We start from the raw sequence: 25,284 nt of genomic DNA, 5'->3' as shown, positions 1-25,284 counted from the left end.
TTAACATGATGTTGTGTTTTCCTGGAAAGTCACTTTAACACGCTGTCCCATCCTTTCTCCTTTTCCTCCATCCCCCTCTGTGTCTCTGAGCCGTAGCAGCTGGAAGCCTTGGCCGCACACCAGCACCCATCCCACCCTGTCTGTCTTCACCCTGGTCCCACAGGACGCCCCGCCACCTGTCTCACCCCCGCTCACCCCCTCGCCCTCCGCTGCACTCCTTCTCGATCCAAACCTCCCCTCCCCCCTCCTCTCCTCTCCCTCGTCCTCCCCATCCGTCTCACCCTCATCTTCCCACACGGCGAGTCCCGCCGCGTCCGCCACGTGGGAGTAGAGCGCCCCCTGCGCCGGCGATCCCGGTACCGCAGTGGACCCTCCAGAGGCAGACCCTCTGGTCGGGGGAGGCGGAGACGAGCAGCCCCGGGGACAGGAGCTTCAGGGCGGTCAGAGGGGCGGCATGGGCCAGGGGGAGGCGCGACTGGGAGCGGAGACAGAGGTGAAGAGGGGACTGAAACTGAGACTGGACTTCCACTTGAGGTGGAGTTTGGTTTTGGGGTTCAAGCAGAGGCACGGACTGGGGTTCGGGTTGGAATTGCATTTGCATCTGAAGCGGGACCTGTGGAGAAATCTGGGAGATCTGCGCCTGCGACTGAGAAAACGCCCCGCTGCCCTCCGTCTCCCCGTCTGGGTATTGCAGCCCGATCACAGACACAGTCAGTTGTCCGTCGTCCCCTCCGCTAGCGACAGTTACCAGGCAACTGCCCTCTGGTTGTCCCGGTCCCTCTGCCCAGACGGCCAATGAGTTGACACCGCTCTGGTGGGCGGAAACGCTGAGGCAGGGGATCGGTGGCATCGGAGCGCCGCTCAAACTGCCGGTCGATAAGGAAGAAGCGGAGGTCACATCCCACAATGCAATTTTCCCGTCTGTAGCGGCGCTGAAGAGGAGCTTATGCCTGAGAGAGAGAGAGAGAGAGGAAGAGGAAGATGATACCATATTTCTAGCTGTAAATTGTAGCTATAAAAATGCTGTACTTCAGCTTTACATCATCCAAGACATTGTAGATTGACTGTAAATATGATACTGCAAATGACACGATACATTTGACTGTTTTATTGTTCATTTACATTCTTCCATCTTAACACATTCACTGCCAGCCGTTTTTCAATACTGTAGTTAGCTTCTGCCAAGGTTTTTTTTTGAGGATTCTGGCTCATCTTTCAAGAGCCGAGGATTCGTTTCTGTTAGGATTTTGTGAACACACAATCTCAAAAGAACTAATAGAATGTGTGCTTTCTCTGTCTAAAAGAGTTAGTTTGTAGAGTTAGTAGTTATGTAAGCATTAGCAGTTGAATACAGCATGGTTTCAGCGTCTGAAAATGTATTCTGAGATAAACGGCTTTTTGTGAAATTCGATAGAACAGTCACTTTAACCATTCATTTTTGGCATCAGTAAGACGTCAGACATCTAAACAATAGTTTTGAACAGTAATTTCCTCCATAACAGCAGGAAACCCCCCTCTGCTTCAAACTCCTCCCTCCGTGGGCGTTCTCCTCCGCCCTCCTTGGCTCTGCAGCGGGTCTGTCACAAACGAGTTGCTGCTGCCTGGCAGTCTGGATAGGGCTCGCTGGATGGGGCTCGCTCGTTTCTTGGCGTTTCGGTTGAGAGCTCTGATGAAGCTCTTGCGATTCTGCGCTTATTTATGCTGCGTGTTTCAAAGTGTGCACCCAGTCTATTCTTGGAACCCCCCACCGTTGCCACCGCTGTGCGTCAGTGCGAAAGCGAAAGCGTTTTCGCCATCCATTTTACAGTATGAGAACGGCTTCCTCGCGCTTTTCCCTGCAGTTTTGGCTCGCCTCTTTCTACTCTGGAGAGACATGTCGCCACTCAGTGGGTCGGTAAAATAGATTATACACATTCAATACCTCCAATATTTGTATTTTTTTTTAAAGCCGAGATATCTCGTCATTGGCAGTCAACCGTTGGATTTTGTAAGCCGAGATATCTCGTCAATGGCAGTGAACGTGTTAATCAATCAATCGATAATGAGAATAATGTAGTTAGTTGAGGCCGTCCTAAACACACCGCTCTATAGTGACAACAATGAAATGACAACAAAACACTCATATCCTTACATGAGTAAGGATATGAGTTTGACTTCATCTGACCTCAAAAACAGAGGAAAACAGCCTCTCTGACCCCAAACATGCACAAAGTAGGAAATACAGCAATATACACAGAGATAAAGCTGCCTCTGAAATCTGTCGGCTAGATTGCTAGTGACCTTTGTGTCAAACACACTGACACAGCTGTACACACACACACACACACACACACACACACACACGGCAAATCATTGTCTTTATGGCATGCACATGATTAGACTACATAACCATTAAGCACACATTGTAAACGCTGGTCATAAGTGTTTGACGGGTTGTAAACGCTGACGCTCTTCATAAGTCAACAACATTACGTTTGGCAAAAAACACACCCACAATCCCACCATATAGCAATCCAGATGCTGATACTGTGCATGCATACAAAAGCAAAACCACTGGTGGCTACTAGGGCTGTGAATCTTCACTGGCCTCACGATTCGATTCGATTACGATTCAGAGGGCTACGATTCGATTCGAGTACGATTATCGATGCATCTCGATGCATCTCGATGCATCTTAAATCGATGCATCACTTTTTTCCGCAATACATGATTTATTTTTTCTCACTTTCTTTTTTCTCACTGTGTGGCTACTTTTAAAATAAAAGTGCATTTGGAATTGCATTGTATTATGATCCATAATTAAAATAAACAACTGCATGTACTTCCATTATATTTTATTTGATTATTATTTTATTTTTTTTATTTTTTTTTTTTAATAATCGATTTTTGACATTTGTGAATTGATGCAGAATCATGAACGTCCGCATCGCGATGCATCTTATAATCGTTATTATTATTATTATTTTTGACACCCCTAGTGGCTACAGTGAATTTAATTGAAAGAAACGCATCAAAGTGGTTTCCTAAACATGACTTGTGTGTCTGTGGTCGGCAGACATGTGGGCTAAAACAGCCTGCTGTGTCTAGTGGCTGCATTTACATTAGAACTCTCACTGCAACTCATTCAAAACAGCAGGAGAGAAGATCGCAGCGTTATCATCAGTCAGCAAAAAGCTATAAAAGTTCTTCTGTGTCACAGTGTTCCTTCAACTAAGCACTGACCCAAATCCCAGTCTTTCCCGGTCCCAACCTCACCCTTTTCCACCAAATCCTCCTCATCCAGCGCCTTGCTCCAGTACTCCAGTCCATATCGCTCGCTCCTAGCCCCCAAACACCCACTGAGTGTCCACACAATCTGTGTTACAACTCAAACTGGGAATCTTTTGCCTCATCTGAACTCTGCTAGGAAGTGGACTCAACAGAGCAAGCTGCTCATTGGCTGAGACGCTCGGGAAATGAGTCACGATTGGCTAATCTGTCTGGGAAGTGGATGATGATTAGCTCAGCTGGGAAGGGGGTGCTTTTTATGATTGGCTGAGCTGCTGTGTAGGTCATGTGTGTTTATGACATCATCATGAGGTCTTTGACCCCCTGGAGTCATCTGGGACCTTGATGGCTGTCAGAATGAAAGGCTAAGCTTCCGGTGTGAGACGCAGGACTAGATGACAGAGTCATGGGGTCAATTCACTTTTCAATTCAGTCGGTTCAGGAACTGAATTCCCTTCACATTTTAAATGTTGAAAAGCTCTTGGCATGACAACCAGCCCACTAACAATAATATTCCAAAAATTAGATGTTTATCATTTTGGCTCCCACTAAATCATTGACTGCAGACAATTAAAAGTAAATAAAGTACATTTTAAGTATAGCAGAAAACCAAATCGTCCTGGTTGGAAACAGTGACCACTTTAACAGACTGGGTCCTGCATATTTTAAAGATATTGAATCAGCTATCAGCTAATGATATGTAGCATTTTGGAATACAGCATACGTCTTCATTTGTACTTGCTTGACTTGAAAGTGAACCGAAGCTGACCGTGTTTTGACCCTGTGAGTCTGTTACCTACTAGCTGTGTTTTGACCCTGTGGGTCTGTTACCTACTAGCTGTGTTTTGACCCTGTGGGTCTGTTACCTACTAGTTGTGTTTTGACCCTGTGGGTCTGTTACCTACTAGCTGTGTTTTGACCCTGTGAGTCTGTTACCTACTAGCTGTGTTTTGACCCTGTGGGTCTGTTACCTACTAGCTGTGTTTTGACCCTGTGGGTCGCGTGATTTCTAACCCCACATAGGATAAGCAATAACCACGCCCTGTGGCGCCGGGATTGGCCAGGAGCAACACTGGAGGGCACGCAGCCCAGCGATTTCATGAACCAACTGAATAGCTCTTGAGAACAGACAGCGGGCTGCTGTGACTGCCGCTTCTGCCTTGTGTGTTTATTTTGTTTTGTTCTGGTCCACCCGTCATCGTCCATGTCTCCCTGCCTGATCGTTCCCGTTTTCCCCTCGGCTATTCAACACGTCCTCACCGCCCCTCTGATCGATCATTTCCTCATTCCTCCGATGATCAAACGCATCTCTGGATTACCGTTTTCTCCGGCTGGCACACAGGAAAGCGACCAGCTCCTGCAGCGCGCGAGGGGCGTTTCAATGGCGTTTCTCCTGTCTGCACAAGGCAAGCTCCTTATCCGTTTTCTGCTTTTCCTCCTGCTCAATTTCAAAACAACAGCTGCGGTATGTGTTTGTTCACGTGTTGTCTTAGATGATAGGGACCTGATACTATGTCACAGGCTGAGGAAGTGTTTGAACTACGCCCTGCAGTAATAAAAACAAAAACACGTCAAACACGTCATTGGCCCTCTGGGCTATTCCTGATAACATGTCAAAGACGTCATTGGCCCTGAATGAGTTAATGAGATGGTGATTTCTAGCAAATCATATTTTAGAGTGTGTATCTGAATAAATACTCACAGGATAGACTCAGCCCTCAGTCTTAATCCGTTTCACTCCTGTAAGACTGAGAATATTACTATTTAAATCTTTGCATAACGTTAGGTGGCGCTGTTGGAAGCCTTGCATCGGAGAACCAATCATAAGTGCTGTGGGCGGGCCTGCTTTCTGGGGGCAGTTCTCATGCAGAACCGGTGTCTCGCAAAACATCGTCGCATTTGCGGAGAAACATATTAATCACTTAGAAACCAACATAACCTGTTAATAGGACGTGTTTCATCCGGCCCCGGCGGCTAGAGGTCTTTCCCCCAGCGATAAGCCCGACTCCCGAGGCTAACGTTACAGAGCCTGCTGATGACTTCACAGTAGCAAGCGGACCACTTCCGGGTAGGAAAAATTATTGTAAAATAAACCACAGCTATAAATTTTGTTTGGAGCATATCAGCTTCATGCTCTGTGTTAGGACTATGATAAATGGCATTGCCGCTACCAAATAAAATTCTAATAATAAATGTAGGCGTGTCTGCTGCCGGCGGTTCTCGCCGGGCTCGGCGACACAGTTTCTGACAGTGAAATTCCCAGACGTCTGGGAGCCGAGACTACTCACAGGAAGCATTTCTGCCTTTATTTTGACCATTTGCCGACATGAAAATATAAATCTTTGGGGAAAATATTGATACTTTGTTAGCTTGAAAGGGAGGCGATATTGATGTGAAGGCATTTCTGCATCTCTTTACAGAACAGGAGGCACAGTGGCACTCTGGTATGACAATTTGAGATGTCCCTCCTGGCAACACTGATTCTAGACTGACCGGGATGCAGAACTGAGTCTGAAGCAACAGCATCGTGACAAATTGCAGGTGCCAGGTGATCTAAACCACGCTATGTTATTGTAACAGACTGTATACCAGAGACCATTATGTTATTGTAACAGACTGTATACCAGAGACCATTATGTTATGGTAACAGACTGTATACCAGAGACCATTATGTTATTGTAACAGACTGTATACCACTGACCATTATGTTGTTGTAACAGACTGTATACCAGAGACCATTATGTTATGGTAACAGACTGTATACCAGAGACCATTATGTTATTGTAACAGACTGTATATCAGAGACCATTATGTTGTTGTAACAGACTGTATACCAGAGACCATTATGTTGTTGTAACAGACTGTATATCAGAGACCATTATGTTGTTGTAACAGACTGTATACCAGAGACCATTATGTTGTTGTAACAGACTGTATACCAGAGACCATTATGTTATTGTAACAGACTGTATACCACTGACCATTATGTTGTTGTAACAGACTGTATACCAGAGACCATTATGTTGTTGTAACAGACTGTATATCAGAGACCATTATGTTGTTGTAACAGACTGTATACCAGAGACCATTATGTTATGGTAACAGACTGTATACCAGAGACCATTATGTTGTTGTAACAGACTGTATACTATTATGGGAACAGACTGTATACCAGAGACCATTATGTTATTGTAACTGACTGTATACCAGAGACCATTATGTTATGGTAACAGACTGTATACCACTGACCATTATGTTATGGTAACAGACTGTATACCACTGACCATTATGTTATGGTAACAGACTGTATGCCACTGACCATTATGTTATGGTAACAGACTGTATACCAGAGACCATTATGTTATGGTAACATACTGTATACCAGAGACCATTATGTTATTGTAACAGACTGTATACCAGAGACCATTATGTTATTGTAACAGACTGTATACCAGAGACCATTATGTTATTGTAACAGACTGTATATCAGAGACCATTATGTTATTGTAACAGACTGTATACCAGAGACCATTATGTTATTGTAACCGACTGTATACCAGAGACCATTATGTTATTGTAACAGACTGTATACCAGAGACCATTATGTTATTGTAACAGACTGTATACCAGAGACCATTATGTTATTGTAACAGACTGTATACCAGAGACCACTATGTTATGGTAACATACTGTATACCAGAGACCATTATGTTATTGTAACCGACTGTATACCAGAGACCATTATGTTATTGTAACAGACTGTATATCAGAGACCATTATGTTATTGTAACAGACTGTATACGAGAGACCATTATGTTATGGTAATAGACTGTAGGCTATAGCAGAGACCATTATGTTATTGTAACATACTGTATACCAGAGACCATTATGTTATTGTAACCGACTGTATACCAGAGACCATTATGTTATTGTAACAGACTGTATACCAGAGACCATTATGTTATTGTAACAGACTGTATACCAGAGACCATTATGTTATTGTAACAGACTGTATACCAGAGACCACTATGTTATGGTAACATACTGTATACCAGAGACCATTATGTTATTGTAACAGACTGTATATCAGAGACCATTATGTTATTGTAACAGACTGTATACGAGAGACCATTATGTTATGGTAATAGACTGTAGGCTATAGCAGAGACCATTATGTTATTGTAACATACTGTATACCAGAGACCATTATGTTATTGTAACAGACTGTAGGCTATAGCAGAGACCATTATGTTATTGTAACATACTGTATACCAGAGACCATTATGTTATTGTAACAGACTGTATACCAGAGACCATTATGTTATTGTAACAGGCTGTATACCAGAGACCATTATGTTATTGTAACAGACTGTATACCAGAGACCATTATGTTATTGTAACAGACTGTATACCAGAGGCCACTATGTTATGGTAACATACTGTATACCAGAGACCATTATGTTATTGTAACAGACTGTATATCAGAGACCATTATGTTATTGTAACATACTGTATACCAGAGACCATTATGTTATGGTAATAGACTGTATACCAGAGACCATTATGTTGTTGTAACAGACTGTATACCAGAGACCATTATGTTATTGTAACAGACTGTATACGAGAGACCATTATGTTGTTGTAACAGACTGTATACTATTATGGTAACATACCGTATACCAGAGACCATTATGTTATGGTAATAGACTGTATACCAGAGACCATTATGTTATGGTAATAGACTGTATACCAGAGACCATTATGTTGTTGTAACAGACTGTATACCAGAGACCATTATGTTGTTGTAACAGACTGTATACTATTATGGTAACATACTGTATACCAGAGACCATTATGTTATGGTAATAGACTGTATACCAGAGACCATTATGTTATGGTAATAGACTGTATACCAGAGACCATTATGTTATTGTAACAGACTGTATACCAGAGACCATTATGTTATGGTAATAGACTGTATACCAGAGACCATTATGTTATGGTAACAGACTGTATACCAGAGACCATTATGTTGTTGTAACAGACTGTATACTATTATGGTAACATACTGTATACCAGAGACCATTATGTTATGGTAATAGACTGTATACCAGAGACCATTATGTTATGGTAATAGACTGTATACCAGAGACCATTATGTTATTGTAACAGACTGTATACCAGAGACCATTATGTTATGGTAATAGACTGTATACCAGAGACCATTATGTTATGGTAACAGACTGTATACCAGAGACCATTATGTTATGCTAACAGACTGTATACCAGAGACCATTATGTTATGCTAACAGACTGTATACCAGAGACCATTATGTTATGGTAACAGACTGTATACCAGAGACCATTATGTTATGCTAACAGACTGTATACCAGAGACCATTATGTTATGGTAACAGACTGTATACCAGAGACCATTATGTTATGGTAACAGACTGTATACCAGAGACCATTATGTTATGCTAACAGACTGTATACCAGAGACCATTATGTTATGGTAACAGACTGTATACCAGAGACCATTATGTTATGGTAACAGACTGTATACCAGAGACCATTATGTTATGGTAACAGACTGTATACCAGAGACCATTATGTTATGCTAACAGACTGTATACCAGAGACCATTATGTTATTGTAACAGACTGTATACCAGAGACCATTATGTTATGCTAACAGACTGTATACCAGAGACCATTATGTTATTGTAACAGACTGTATACCAGAGACCATTATGTTATGCTAACAGACTGTATACCAGAGACCATTATGTTATGCTAACAGACTGTATACCAGAGACCATTATGTTATTGTAACAGACTGTATACCAGAGACCATTATGTTATTGTAACAGACTGTATACCAGAGACCATTATGTTATTGTAACAGACTGTATACCAGAGACCATTATGTTATTGTAACAGACTGTATACTATTATGGTAACATACTGTATACCAGAGACCATTATGTTATGGTAATAGACTGTATACCAGAGACCATTATGTTATTGTAACAGACTGTATACCAGAGACCATTATGTTATTGTAACAGACTGTAATGGTTCCAGCTGCACAACGCTGTAATGTAGGCTATTGGGTGACATCAGACAACTGATTCTCTGTGAAGTCAGGGTAGATTTCTTCCCCCGAATTTACACGTCGGGACGACTTTGAGTGGCGTTCCAGTGTCCTGTCTGTGTGTCTTTGTCTTTCATACTGAACAGTTCAGATGCAGCCAGGGATGCTCTTTATATGTTAGGCAGGCATAAACTTTATATAGGCAGACAGAACGTCCGTTACATAATGTCACTATATACTGCAAAGGCTTGAATCAATGGACCATAGCCTCAATCAACATTGTGACAACATTATTTTTATTTTGATGAATTTGAATGTCGTGGGTGCCTAGATTTTTGCGACGTCAAAATAGGGTCACGAGCCAAAAAAGGTTGGGAACCCCTGCGCTATATAAATCCAATCAATTGAATCACTGGTCCACATTACTGGTTTATTGTGTATTAATTCCAATGCGATTTTAATACTGGTGTATGGGTTTTATCTAGGGCTGTCAATCGATTAAAATATTTAATCGCGATTATTCGCATGATTGTCCATAGTTAATCGCGATTAATCGCAAATTAATCACATAATTTTTTATCTGTTCTAAATCTACCTTAAACCGAGGTACCTTAAACATGGGAGCTTTGTGCAAAGATGCACTCTTGTATTAATATGGGTAGTAGCTATTATCATTAGTATGGGTAAGTATTTGGCATTGGTATATTGTTATTATTGCTACTAGTTACTGGGAATACACATCTCTAAGGCTGCACTGTGTAAGTTAACCGTGCTATCCAGGAGCAGCTGCGTGCCAACTCTCTCTCCCCCTCTCGCTTTCTCTCTCGGTCTCTCTCCCCCTCTCCTCTCGCTTTCTCTCTCCTGCTCTCCGTTGGTCTCTCTCTGACTCTGGTCTGATCGCCCTCCCGTCTTTCTCACTGTCTGTCTGTCTGTCTCGCGTCTCGCTCGCTTTCTCTGCCTCTCCCTCTAGTCCCCCCCCCCGCTCTCCGTCTGTGTGTGTGTGTGTGTCTCTGCAACGGTCTGATCGCGCTGAGGCGCTCTGTCTTTCTCTCCCTCACCCAAAATAAGGTAAAGGTAAAGTCCCAACGATTGTCAAACACCTGAGTGTGCGGAATTTGTTCTCCGCATTTGACCCATCCCCTGGGGGAGCGGTGAGCGGCAGCAGTGCCGCGCTCAGGAATCATATGGTGATCTAACCCCCCAATTCCAACCCTTTGATGCTGAGTGCCAAGCAGGGAGGCAAATGGGTCCCATTTTTATAGTCTTCTGTATAACTCGGCCGGGGATCGAACTCACAACCTCCCAGTCTCAGGGCGGACACTCAAACCACAAGGCCACTGAGCTGGTGACAAAATGTGGGACACTTTCTAAATTTTAAGCTGAACTTGCCATTATACCCATTTTCTTCCTCCTTTTCTGCTCACAGAGATTTCTTTCTGCTTGCTATCAATGTTACTGCTTCCTGATTTCCCAAACTACGGGTCGGACCCAGGCTCAAACATCACAGAAAGTGCATGCGTTGATCGCGCGTTTAAAAAAATAGTGGCCTTAAACGGAATTTGCGTTAACGCGTTATTATCTCGTCAACTTTGACAGCCCTAGTTTTATCTATTCATTGTGTATTTTTTAACATCTGTCACAAATAAATAAATAAATTCATAAATGCCATAACATGCTGCGCCCATGGCGCATCGTCTCCAGAGTCTCCACCCTAGAAACCGAGTGTTCGCAGCGCACGAGTTTGCTGATTTTAAGAAAGTGAATTATATGAGATGTCAGTTGGACAGCAGCACTTTTACTGTATTTCAATTTACATGAATGAAATGTTAATATTTCTTCAGTAGGTTTTAGTCTTCAGAGAACTATTTGGATCCTACAATCACTGCTTCAGCTACATTATTCTTATTAGTAGGATTGTTTTTGTGGGTGTTCCCCGTCTTACCTTCTGTCTCTGTTTGATGATGTCAGAGCTGATTGGCAGAGAAGAAGAGACATCTGGCAGAGGAGGAGAGGAACACTGTCAAGATGAATTCTTCAGAAGAGGTCAGATAAAAATATCACTGTTGTATCACTGATATGCCACACACACACACACACACACACACACACACACACACACACACACACACACACACACACACACACACACACACACACACACACACACACACACACACACACACACTGTCCTGGTTCTTTCTTTATATCTTTTTATGGAAACAGAAAGACACCAGTGGACCCAGACGTCACCGCTGTGATCAGTGTGACAAAACATTCACAAGACTTCACCTGTTAAAGCAACATCAGAGAGTTCACTCAGGGGAGAAGCCTTACTCCTGTCAGGAGTGTGGGAGCTGTTTCAGTCGGTTAGGTAGCCTAACATCACATAAACTCATCCACACTGGAGTTAAACCCTACAGCTGTGACCAATGTGGGAGCAGGTTCAGTCGGTTAGGTAGCCTAACATCACATAAACGCATCCACACTGGAGTTAAACCCTACAGCTGTGACCAATGTGGGAGCAGGTTCAGTCAGTCAGGTCACCTAACAACACATAAACGCATCCACACTGGAGTTAAACCCTACAGCTGTGACCAATGTGGGAGCAGGTTCAGTCGGTTAGATAACCTAACATCACATAAACGCATCCACACTGGAGCTAAACCCTACTACTGTGACCAATGTGGGAGCAGGTTCAGTCGGTTAGATAACCTAACAACACATAAACGCATCCACACTGGAGCTAAACCCTACTACTGTGACCAATGTGGGAGCAGGTTCAGTCAGTTAGGTAGCCTAACAACACATAAACTCATCCACACTGGAGCTAAACCCTACTACTGTGTCCACTGTAAGAAAGTGTTCAGACACTCAAATACTGTGAAGAAACACCGCTGCATCTAACCTGCTGAAGAGCGCCTCCACTGTCCGCAGCAGGAACAAGCTTCTCTCTGTCCTATACGAGGGAGCAGGATGTTGGTAAACAAAACACAAAGGGTCCAATCCGGCCCACAGGATGACTTTGCAAAGTGTGACATTTACTCTGAGATGTCAATTTTTCAAGCCTGAGATTTGACACCTAATATTGAGGCACTTGTGAAGGTTAAGAGGCAGCAGGTTTCAGGAGCAAGTTACAATACCAAGTGGCCTCTTCATGTTATTCATGACTAAATAAATGGTCAACTATTTTCCATACCTTTGAATATAGAGAAGAAGTGCACAGTTGCCGTTAATCGCAAAGCATAAGTTAGAGACATTAGATAGGATATGATAGGCTTATGGTAGCTGAGATAACTATGTGAAAACGTGCTCTTAAAATGTACCTGCTGTAGGCCTAATCTTTACACTCAAAGACTCAGAGGTGTTGTTATTTAGAGGTTATTATGCAGTGATTTTCTTTGTCTGGTCCACTTGAGACCACATTGGATCCCATGTGTACTAAAATGAGTTTGACCCTCCTGCAAAGGGTTTTTGTTTGGGACAGCAGAGCCGTATGTCAGGACAAGTACAAGATATTTATAATTCTTTGTATATTTCAGCTCCTTATCCCAACATTGAAATAGAAAAACACTTGTATGCTTGTTTGTGTTTTTAACATGCATCATTTCCATTTTCTCCATTTCCTGCAACAATTATCTGCACGTTAACTTCTTTTGTAAATCAACTTGTGTTTCTGCCGTCATAATAATGTCATCAGCATAAAGAAGAATGCTAATGTCTTCCTCTCCACAATGTGTGTAAAAAAGAAAAGGGCTATTGGAATGGGAATGTGAACTGAAATGGGGGTTGAATTTAAAGGAATGGGAAAAGAGGAAGGAATGAAAAGAAATGCAAATGGTGGTGGTGGAACGGAAATTAAGAAGTGGTGAAATAATAAGAGACTATTTGGATGGTGATGGAAAAATGTTGTGTTGGGTGTGTTTTGGTACAGGGGGATATGTGTGGGTTGTGGGTGTCGCGTGATAGCGACAATTAAAGTTGAGTGGGGGATATGTAGCGAATCTGGGTTTGACCTGTAATGTGGTGCTTCCGTGTTAGCTAGGAACTAATGTGTGTGGGTGTGTTCCTAGGGGGAAGGGGGTATATGGGACCAGCGGCCGCGTGGCGGAAGTCAGTCAGGCTATGTGAGCGAGCTGACCGGGTGGTTGCATGAAGAGCTAGCAGCGAAGCTAGCGGCTAGGAGCTGTTGTGAAGCCAAGAATAAAAGCCTGTACCAACTTCAAGTCTCCGGTTCCTTGTAACGAATACCCGATTCGTTACAATATCCATCATCTCCAGCAATCTATCTATGGATCCAACTGGATCTGATCCATTAGTAGTGATAAGTTAACCTACCTCTCCACTGACATGGCTACCAGCATGAGGTGTTGAGCAAAATGAATGAACTGTTGTAAATAAAATGGAAGAAAGTAAAAGGAAATATACAAGAAAGTACAGAAGAGGGTGCTGGTTTTCAAATGTTATATTTTGTTTATATGACTGCGAAGCCACATTAGTGATTGAGCAAACATGTACCGTAAATTCCGGACTATAAGCCGCACCTTTTTTCCCGTTTTTTGGCCTTTTTTGGCCCCTGCGGCTTATGTAACGGTGCGGCTTATCTATGGATTTTTTCCAAAAAAAAAAAAAAAAATCTCTCTTTTTTAGCACTCTTCCTAACTATAAATCCACTTCTGTTTTAATTTCCTCTCTTGCCCTCTTTTCACCACACTGTATGACACTGTATGACACTGTGTGCACTGTAAATAACAACACAGGTGGTGTTGTGTTATGTTGTTTTGTTGAAATGTTAATAAATGGGAGCATTACATATGGTAATTAAACATTAAAACACAATTAAAAAAAACAAAAAAAACAAAACAAAAATACCATTAAAACACCCGCGGCTTATAGTCCGGTGCGGCTTATATAAGAAAAAAATAGTCAACTCTGCAGGTGCGGCTTATACACCGGTGCGCCTTATAGTCCGGAATTTACGGTAGGTGTTCTGATTAAAAGATCACTAGATAAAGCAGCCATTTTGATCAAATAGCGAAAGTGGCTGCTGGCTATCTTTAGACTGCACAAGCCACTGATGGATGATAAATGTAAATTCCTGCTCTGTCAAACATGGTATGAACAAGGTCCCTAGAGATTTGAAAAATTGTCACATAGTGTTTATGCAATTTATTCCGAATGAGATATATCAAAAATAAATCCAAGATCTCACCTCTGTGCAGAAATAGATTGCAACAAATAGCAAATGCACTCCCTGATATTGAGATCCTCTGTGAGAGCTTACCTCCAGCAAGCCAACCAGACATTGCAATAAAGCAGCTCGCACAGTTGACCATAATAAATCCAGTTCCTTGTTCCAGAATGGTTTTCTCCCTTTTGGAGTTACCTTATTTCTAGAGACCCCAGCAAATTTCCCTTTACAACCCTTGTCTAATTCCTTATATATCACATCACAAAATAATTTGAGTGTCATTATACATACTATCAATGGTACCATCACAGTTGCCTGGGAAAGCTCATTTTAGGGCAGATGTTTTTGCTTGAACCTGCTGGGAGAACCAGGCGTGCAAGGTTTACTATGTCAGGCAGTTCAGATCATGTCAGATAAGTTCTTGATCACAGAGAATTATACTAAATTGACTCACAATTACCTTTGCTTTATTTTATAAACTGTCTGGCACTCATTGTATTGCCCCATGTAGTAAATCGCACCTGCCTGGTACTTGTAACACAGTGGTTCTCAAAGTGGGGTCCCAGGGACCCCAAGGGTAACCTGCATTGTGTTGACAGTCTAAACAATTTAATTGTAAGCAGCCCCAATGAAGGATTCATACTATTTTTGGCAATTATAGTGTCCCTTTTTTATTTTTGGGTTGGCCGGCCTACATGTCCCACACAAAACAACACAATAACTTGTCAGTTGTCAGTATTGGCTTTGATTTGCTGAAATATCAAACAGTAGCCCCCCCCCCCCCCCACGGGTTGGCCTACATGTCCCATCATGCAAAATAGCACACAGGTATAGCCTGTGTTTGGCTCTCTTGAAAATGCAAGATGTGTCCTGCCCCAGGGTTAATTTTAAACAGAGGTAGAGATGTTGCCATGAACTGGTTTATTTCAATTTTCTAATTTTTAAAATTAGGTTTTACAGTCACCAATTAATTACAATGGAATATTCAAATGAATTCTGCTGAGGAATAATTGAGTAATTGATGATTAAACTAAAAAAGTGTAATGATCCTTGCTTATAATTTCCACTGATAATCTGATTATCTGGAAGGAGAAGAAATCCCTTGTTATGCTACAGGAGGATAATTTTGAGAGGACAAACCATTAGCAGAATGCCATTAATCAGTATTTCTAAAACAGAGTATCCAGCCTGTACTGTAGGTGTTTCAGTGTGTCACACAATATTTCATATTACCTGCTTTCCTATTCCTATATACTGTATATGATGATCTGATTTAAATTTGTGTATCAACCATTTAGTAAAAAAAAAATCAAATTCAAGTGTTGAAGATTCAGACCACAGATAAAGCAATGGAATGCTCATAAATTTACTATGGAAAAATGAATGACAGGAAAAAAATGGTCAGAGAATCAGAAAGTGTATAAGAAAGTGTATAAGAAATTAGAATAAAAAAAGTAATACAAATTTGATTGATTGATTGATTGATGTCACGTCCCTGTTAAGCTCTATAAGGGATTTAAGCTAAACCTACAAAGGCTCTTTGGAAAGCACATACCCTGCACATTTAGGATACTGAAAATCTCACAACCACAGAATCCACAGCAATGTTGTATCTTGATTTTGCATTACATAATAATACAAGTGAAATGAGCTACAAGCTCCTCTATCAATCACCAACCAAAACAATGTGACGAGACTGATCGCCAATTTCTGACAAATCAACCCACATCACAGTTTAATGGCCCAGGCCCTCTAGTGGCCATTGAGGTTGCGGGATAGTTGAACCAGTAGTTCAGTGTGACTGATCTAGACAGTCCATTCTGACTAGATCCATATAACACATAATAATAGTGTTGTTGTTTTGACATGATACTGATGACAAACTGGATGATGACAGTGTAGGCTAGTTCACCTTGGCATCTCTGCTGGCTGACAGCGTGCAGAGCTTCATGACGGACCTCAGCGCGCTCATGGTTCCATCCTCTGTCATCTTCACTTTCACAGTGGAGACAAACTCACTGGGCCAGGGACTAACAGGCACAACAAGAACACACCAACTTTCAATTGAAAGTTTAGAGTCAATTTCAACAGTAATTTAGGGCACAGGGGCAAATTTCAAAATGAACACTGGTTTATATTTTTATATGCTTTTGAACTAGTTTACCAGGCAAGATTTCCATTAACATATTATCTACACAAATGGCTAGGAGGGGTAGCTGCTAAAGGAGGGGATGATACATCTATACATCCACCTTTTCTGCATTTAGCTGATTCTGTTATCCAGAGAGACTTACAAAGTGTGCAATGGTAGAACACCTTTCAAAATCCTACATCACCAAAATAACAACCAACCAATAGTAAAGAATGCACGTGTCAGAACCATAGTGCCTATACAATATTCCTGTGAGCAGAGAACGATCATGTGAAAGGGAAGCCCCACCCTCCAAATACCTGTGAGCAGTGCAGCCCTGCTACAGTACAGACTACAGAGTCTATGCAGGGGAGGGGAACACCTATACATTTGGCTTTAGTGAAGAGCTGAGAGCAGCAGGCCTCCTCCTCAGTCAGAAGCCCAGTGGAGATGAAACCTGCTAGTACACTGGTCAGCAGACTGAAACAGCACACCAGGCACTCTGGAGGGGTGGACTGGGACTACACAGGGTGGAGCAGATTCAATCTCAGTTAGTCATCATGATAACTACACAGACACATAAGACACACACACACACACACACACACACACACACACTTCAAAATCCAACCATCACTCACGTCAGGGGAATAGCAGTTGAGGAGATTATCTGCCACGCAAAGCAGCTACTGCTCCAACTTGCTTGGGAGGCCGGGGACGGCAGGGAGCTGGTGGTCAGCTGGTGCCGACCTCACCCTGCCGTCTTTCCCTCGGACCTCCAAAGGCAGCGCGTCAAAGCTGAACTTTACTTTAATGTATTGATATTTGGCAGACACCTTTCTGCAAAGCGACATACAACCAGGTTATAAAACAGTAGCTACAGCAATAAAAAAATAAAAAAACAAGGAACAAATGTATAAACAGCAAAGAATTAAAAACAGATGTACAGGCAATAGAAAAGTGAGGATAGAAGAATAGGAGGCAGCAAGATAAAAGAGAAAAGAAATAAAAGTGCATGTGAACCAAAGTGCATGGGAACTAGAGAGGTTGATACAGGGGGTGAACATGTAGTCTGAAAAGATGAGTTTTTAACTGAAATAAGGTTAATGATTCAAAAAGAACTAGACAAAATAGAACTAAACTGAAATCCTACACCTAGGCTAATCCCATGAATAACTTGGGGTCCTAGTTAAACAGGCCAGCAGTCCGGTCTCCCATCTAGGGTGAACATCTGAGTGAGCACCCACACAAGGTTGAGAGCTAGCTAAATACTCTAGCCCCTCCCCCAACACAGAGCAGACAATCAGCATCAATTAACTGGTCAAACAGATCAAGCGTTTCATTCAACACTCATTGGTACATTAGCATCACTGAATCACTGGATCCAATCCCATACTGCAATTTCCCAATCATCCTACTACACTCAATAGATGTATATGATTTATATTTCTATGTTTGAATCCTCTGCACTCATCACACCTGGCCCCAATGAGGAAATTCATCTTCCACAACACAAAGATAACAGAAAGCGCACAAACACAGCTCTCCAGGAATAGTAGCCTACTTTTATATCTGCCTACATCAATTGCCCGTGGTAATTGGGTAGGTAGCAGTTGTTAACTGATCTGAGCACATAGCACACATAGTGCATATTGGAAATAATAATAATAATAATAATGATTGGATTTATATAGCGCCTTTCCAAGGCTCAAAGCGCTTCACAGAATCATTATTCGTTCACACCATTCGTACAACGGCCCCTCCGAACCACCATCATTCATGTCTACATTCATACCAATCATACCATTCATACCAATCATACGAGGCAAGGAGGGTTAAGTGTCTTGCCCAAGGACACAACGACAGCAGCTGGGAGGGAGCGGGGATCGAACCGCCAACCCTTGCGTCATTGGCCGACCCGCTCTACCTCCTGAGCTAAAGCCGTCCCACTGTACTGAAATGTAATGGCAGCCTGTTACACTCTGAGCTCTACTGTCAGGAGGTACATTTATTATCAGTGATGTTTCTGAAGATTCCAATATTTCTTCTTATACCTGCAAATGAGAATTTCTGAAATTTAGAACAAGAAGCGTTTTCATATCACATATAGACAAGACTTGTCAAATTGGCCTCTTCTTACTGGGTGGATTGTTTCAGTTCAAGAGAGATAAGTCTGTTGCAATAAACCCACAATTACTGATGCTGACAAAAGGAAACTCACACTGAAAACCTAATTGGATGATATCTACACAAGGAAGGCAATAGGGGGCTTGTTTATAGGGGTGCTCCAAAAAATTTGATTCTTGAAAGGATCCCGATTCTTAATGCCACGATTCCTGGATCGATTCCAAACTCCCAAGAATCGATTCTTCTTTGTATTGTTAAAAAAAAAAAAAAAGTACAGTGCACCTGAACGCAACATGCAAGATACCGGCTGAATAAGTGTCCAAATGTTCATGTCATTTGTGTACTGTACTGCCACGGTGCCACCACCTCTTGCACTTAAGAACTCTGGTTAATGTATTCCCCCCAAAATCTATAAATCCTTCTCAAAGTCTACAGATCCCCCCCAGCCTATAAATCCATCTTATCTGAAGAACATAAGGGGGAAATTCCCCCCTTGTTTGCTAAATGTATTTAGGCCCTGACTGTAATACTTCATTAGTTGAATTTGAAGTTCAGCATTAATACATTTGTCATTTTTTGTCTTAGATTTACCTTTGTGTGTTATTGCAATATAAAACTACATAATTGAGAATCGATTCTAGATTCTGGAATCGAGAATCGTTGGAATCGAGAATCGATTCTGGAATCGGATCGTGACCCCAGGAATCGGAATCGGATCGGATCGTGGCTTAGCCGGATCGGAGCACCCCTACTTGTTTAGATCTAAAGCAAAATGGATCGAGGAAGGAGAGATCAATTCATCTTATTTGTGTGGCCCGCGGTTGAATTGAAAAAAAAAAATATATATATATATATATATATATATATATGGTATATATATTTTTTTACAGTGCACCTGAACACAACATGCAAGATACCCGCTGAATAAGTGTCCAAATGTTCATGTCATTCTGGCCAATACTCCACTTCTGTTATAACATTTCAGTCTGGAATATGGAATATCTTTCAATAATCTTTATGACTAAAAGGCTAAAAGTAATCTCATGTGTAAGAAATGACTGTTCTACAGTCATTTCTTGTGGCCCTGGGTCCTAGAGTCTAGAGCACACATGAGCAAAATGCAGCCCCAGGGCCGGACTCAAAGAAAAACAAAACGACCCCCAAAAAATCAATAAAAGGCAGAATTATGTTAATAAATCTCATCTGCTACAGCCATTGGCTTTGTATCACTATTATATCGGGAGATTAACAAGAAATTATCAATCACAACGGGAGAGAGGGTTAAAAATAGGGAGACTCCCGCGAAAATCAGGAGTGTTGGCAGGTATAATCTCCAATGTGTGGCCCTTCGCTTACTTGATGTAAGTCAGTATGGCCCTCAGGGAAAAAATGTTGCCCACCCGACATGGTAGGCCCGGGTCACCAGGTCACCATTGGTGTTGACGTCCAGGAAGCAGCTGGCAGAGTTCACTATGTGGGCCGAAGGGGAGTCCTCTGCCTGGCCGGGACCAGCAAACTTCTCACAGAACCTGGAGGAAGACCTGGACATTTGAGTTCCATCAGATTGATTAGAAGGAGCAACCATCCACGGCACTCACTGGTTAAACTGCTCCTTTTCAGGTTAAAGCCACATAGAGGTTACTTTAACATGTAATCATTACTGGAGCATGTCTTTGATTTTAGTCTTACCCCAACCTGGCATGTCAGTGACTTAGTGCTGACACAATGAAGTCAATTAATTGATTTGACTAATTGATTAATCATTAAAGTCATTTTATCAAGTAAAAATACCAACCATTACTGGTTAGAGCATCACAAATGCTAATACAGAGTAGCGCAGGAATGAGTCCTAAGACCTGCCTAAGACCCAAAGTCGATGGGATTTTTGTGTGTGAATGTTGGTTAAATGCCTGAAATAAGGTCTGTCTGTGGTTAACAACAGCTTATGAAACGGCAAACTTTGTGTTCAGCAAGATCATCTTCACAAATCAGGACCACTTTCATGATTTTTGAAGCGTAAATGTGATTCTTTTTTTAATCACGATTTTCAGAAAAGGCTTAAAAAATCATAAAAGTGGTCCTCATTTGTGAAGATGATCTTGATGAACACAATGTTCAGCGTTTGGAAAGAAAGAAGGGAATGGATCAATGATCACAATCACTTATTTGCCACAAGTGGCCACTAAAACTTGACTAAATAAAAACAGGATGAGGTTGACTAAATATGATAAAAACTAACAGGGACATTTGTCTGAAGAAGGTCCTTGTTGACCGAAACGTCAAAAATAAATCGACTGGGAGCAAGTCAAGCAGTGTGCGGACTCTATTTCTTTTTATACATTTGTCACAGGAGACACGACTTAAGACTCAATAAAAAAAAATGACGACAAATTTAACACTACAGCACTGCAGCGCAGACACGGCCAATTGTGCCTGTATGGACGTCAGAGCAAGCCGGAGGTAACACGGAGGCTCCAACCTGCGACCCTCATGTTGATAGGCAGGGAATCTACCACTGCACTTCCCAGACGCCAAACCAAAGCACCTTTCTTTTTCTTTCTTTTTTGTCGTTCTTTATACAGGGGGAGTCTCACTGAGAGCAATGCTCTCTTTTTCAGGAGTGCCCTGTTCACATTCACACACACATTCATACCTGGAAGCTGACCAGTACAACCACAGTCTGATCTGTTGGCCACTGAGCAGCTCCACTGGAGCAGTTGGGGGAGCCTTGCTCAAGGGCACCTCAGTGGTGGTAATGAGGGAGGGGCAAGCGCTGCCTTTTCACTTTCCCCACCCAGATTTATCCTGCCGGGGAGCGCAGCTCGGCGGAGGGGGCGTGCAGCTCCTTGAAAATGTGACTCTGCGGCGTCAACTCCTTGTTGTGAGGAATGAGGAAATGCCATTTCCTCATTCAACAGTGCTTGTCCCTCATCTAGCAAAGCCTTCTGCAGGCTCACCGGAATGACTTTTGAAATGGAGGGACAATAAAATGTCCTCCCACCGACATGATTGCAAGTTCTTGGTAAACGACACGATAACGTTTTGGACGTGTACCGCAGCCAACGCGCCGAGTTAACGTTCGAGTATGCACAGTCTCGCTGTCGCCGCCATTCGGCGACAGGGCGCCAAGTCGAGGTTGCGCAGAACCATGCCGGTACAAGACAAGACTCTTGCACATAAGTACAAGAGTATCAGAGTCTTGCTCATAATGTGGCAGAGCTTCTTCTCATCTTATGGCCCACCTTTCTCAGCACGGGTAACCAGATCCTCCATCAGTCTTTCGTGCAGCGGATTGGAGGAATTGAGGCAATTGAGGAAGGCTAGTACACATGTGCGGGGCAACTGATCGTCCCTGTTACCACTGGAAGATAAAGATATAGTTCAGCTGTGACAGCAGCACTGCAGGGGAGACCTCTAGTGGCAGTATAATGGAGAAGTATTACACATTACAACAAATAGAGAGGCCCAGAAATGAGTCCGGAAATCATCGATGCTAACACTTCCTGGTTCTTCACTGTTTTCGCCTATGGGATTTTTGAATGGGTTTTTGGCGCGATGCTTCTAATAAGGTCTCTGGGCAATGCAAGCTTAATCAAACGCGAACCAGTGTTCAGTAGGATAATCTTCACACATGAGGACCACTTTTATGAGTTTTTAAGCTTTTACGTGCCCGTTAAAAGGGCGGCTAGCTAGCAAACGGCTAAATGAGACTACACTGTTGAGTCGACGGCGATATTATACGTCAATAACGTCATCACTTCAAAGGACGAACACGGAAATTCTCTTTCCCTCACCTGGTTCAGCCCGGGGTAATCAGTGCACAGCAGCGCACACATCAACAACACTCCAGGTTGAGTGGTGACGTGACAGGGAAGCCTATGCGACACTGTGTGTAGTTCTGGATTAGTTTAGCATGAGCTTTTTACTTCTAGGGCTCGCATTTACACTTCAAAACTCATGAAAGTGGTCCTCATGTGTGAAGATTATCCGGCTGAACACTGGTTCGTCTGACCAAGCCAGAAGTACCGCTGCTGGGAATTGAACCCCGGGTCTCCGTGGTGGTAGGTGAGTGCTTTTAACTCTACACTACCCAGACGTCCAATACAAACTTTGTGTTTATGGGACCCAGGACCCGCCATTTTGGTTTGGGTTCCCACCCCTCTATAATCTAAAGGGCAAAGCACCATACCCCTGCCTCTGTTCAATCACCTGTTTGAGGGTGGCAGTGAGCCTGTGAGTCTGTCAGCTGGAGCAGCTCATGGTGGAAGGCGGTGGAGACAAAACCTCTCAGCGCGGGCCAGATGTCATGGTGGCCAGATGTTGGTGGTGCTCTGCCCCTGCACCAGCTCCCAGCTCCCAGTCACAGCCTCTACACACAAGCAGCCAGCTGCAAACAAGATCACCAACACTCACTTCAGCAGATACTAACTCAGTTGTTATAAGAAATGTTTGCATACAATAACTAGCCAATGCTGAACAATTCTGTAACTGTTAAATCATTCCTATCACTTACATTTGAGGTTAAATTGATTGTGATCGTGCCACCACACCATTCAGATTTTGAATATGGCTGAACGATTTTGAAGAAATATCTAATTGTGATTATTGATATTGCAATTGCGATATGGTTAGCAATATCAGAGGGAATGATGATTTTTACATCATCATTTTTTTATTTTAATTTTGATTGATAAACATTAAAATTATTATGGCGTGATTTTTACGGGTATCAAACAAAGATGTTTTCTTATGTCTCTAGAATATGATGTTTGTAGGCCAGGACATCTCTGCAGCACGACAATATTTCATTTAAAATGGTATTTTGATACACATTTCTCCTTTGACAAATATTGCGCCTCCTGTGATTTGAAAATTGCAGTTGGCCATATTGTGATTTCGATAAAATTTCAATTAATTGTTCAGCCCTATCCAGGCCCATCTGTGTCCTCGAAGATGCTGTCTGATGCCTCTGTGGCAACACTGACTGTCGGCCAGTAGGCTACCTCATACAACGCCACATACAAAAAAAATCTAAAGTATCCCTTTAACACCTCTCTCTCTCTCTCTCTCTCTCTCTCTCTCTCTCTCTCTCTCTCTCTCTCTCTCTCTCTCTCTCTCTCTCTCTCTCTTTCTCTCTCTCTCTCGAGCTGATTAACGTGCCTTTATACTGTGGGAGTGAGTTTAACCAACCTACTCGCTACCACTCGGGACTCACGAGGAATCAGCGCTGATTCACTTCGGTTACACCTATAATGGTTTATCAGCTAATGGCTTTTATATCGCTTTTATATGTCCAGGCCCTATTCACAAGCTTCTAGTTTCTGTACTTTAGTAGTCTAGGTCGTGTAGTTTTCATGTGGTAGTTCTAGCAGCCCTGCTCCACTACAGCCATCAGGCATTGAAGGAATGATTCCTTTACCAGCATTGAAAGATTGTGTTGTGTCCATTGGCTGCATCCAAGCTATAAAAAAATCACCCAGGTTCAATTCTCGATGGCTGACTCATGGATTCTCCCTCATTCAAGTCAAGTTGAATTGATTGTTTTCTGGTGTATCCATTCAAAAGTCAGTGTGCTCTGTGGAGCATGCACCATTGAAGTCAAAACCATGTGATGCTGGTCATGGAGCTCTAATGTAAACCAGGTATAATATAACCTGTGTATGTACATAGTTACATCATGTAACCTGTGTATGTACATATTTACATCATGTAACCTGTATATGTACATAGTTACATCATGTAACCTGTGTGTGTATGTATGTACGTAGCCTATTTACATCATGTAACCTGTGTATGTACATATTTGTGCCTGGGTGTGTCTTACTGGAGGTATCTGGATGTCCTCCAGCTGGCCCAGAGGAGTCTACATCTCTCTCTCTCACACACACACACACACACACACACACACACACGCACACACACACACACACACACACACACACACACACACACACACACACACACACACACACACACGAGTCATTAGGAAACAAAAAATAACTTTTTTAACGCTAGCTAACGTTAGCAGTGCAAGTCTTGCCGATATGCTAACTGACCTAAACTCCTTGTTAATGTTTGTTTTATTCACAGGCAGCATTGTGTAACTTCCATAAGAAATGTGCTGAACAAATACAGCTGGTTTATTAACATTATTAACTTAATATAACGTTAGCTAGCAGCGTTAGCCGACTAGTTAACGTTACTTAGCATACAAGCACGAGCAAGCTGTTACGTTAGCTAACGTTAGTTGATGCCCACTGAATGAAAGGTTATGTTTTTTGCTACAGTAATACAGTGGAAATGAATAACTTCACTCCAAAGTTAAAGTACAAAGTTGTTGACACAGACCTTGTCGTCTGATGATTTCTTGCTGGTGTTGTTGTTATATTTCCCATTCTTCTTCTTGTGTGTTTGCGGTAAATTCGTCCCACAGGTTTAACGTTACTGCCCTCCAGTGGTTACACCCGTGAACACC

At 42.4% G+C, this 25,284-nt stretch overlaps 1 protein-coding gene across 1 annotated transcript; it reads right to left on the bottom strand.

Annotated features, from left to right (window-relative positions):
- LOC310798145 (uncharacterized protein) lies at window positions 1–24,683 on the bottom strand (the record flags this gene model as incomplete). The annotated part of the gene is made up of 9 exons (XM_083660627.1): window positions 24,634–24,683; window positions 23,019–23,196; window positions 17,324–17,522; window positions 17,003–17,203; window positions 16,464–16,581; window positions 12,269–12,319; window positions 11,306–11,358; window positions 386–950; window positions 1–339 (listed from the first exon to the last, which is right to left on the bottom strand). Exons 5-9 carry the CDS (start codon window positions 16,539–16,541, stop codon window positions 1–3), a joined length of 1,086 nt encoding a protein of 361 aa, XP_083516753.1. The 5' UTR covers window positions 16,542–16,581; window positions 17,003–17,203; window positions 17,324–17,522; window positions 23,019–23,196; window positions 24,634–24,683.
- Window positions 24,684–25,284: the final 601 nt, after the last annotated feature.

This window comes from Poromitra crassiceps (assembly GCF_964638095.1).
Source record: "Poromitra crassiceps genome assembly, chromosome: 25".
NCBI classification, from domain to species: domain Eukaryota; kingdom Metazoa; phylum Chordata; class Actinopteri; order Beryciformes; family Melamphaidae; genus Poromitra; species Poromitra crassiceps.
The sequence above is the reverse complement of the archived record's forward strand: the minus strand, read 5'-3'. Positions and strand labels throughout refer to the sequence as shown.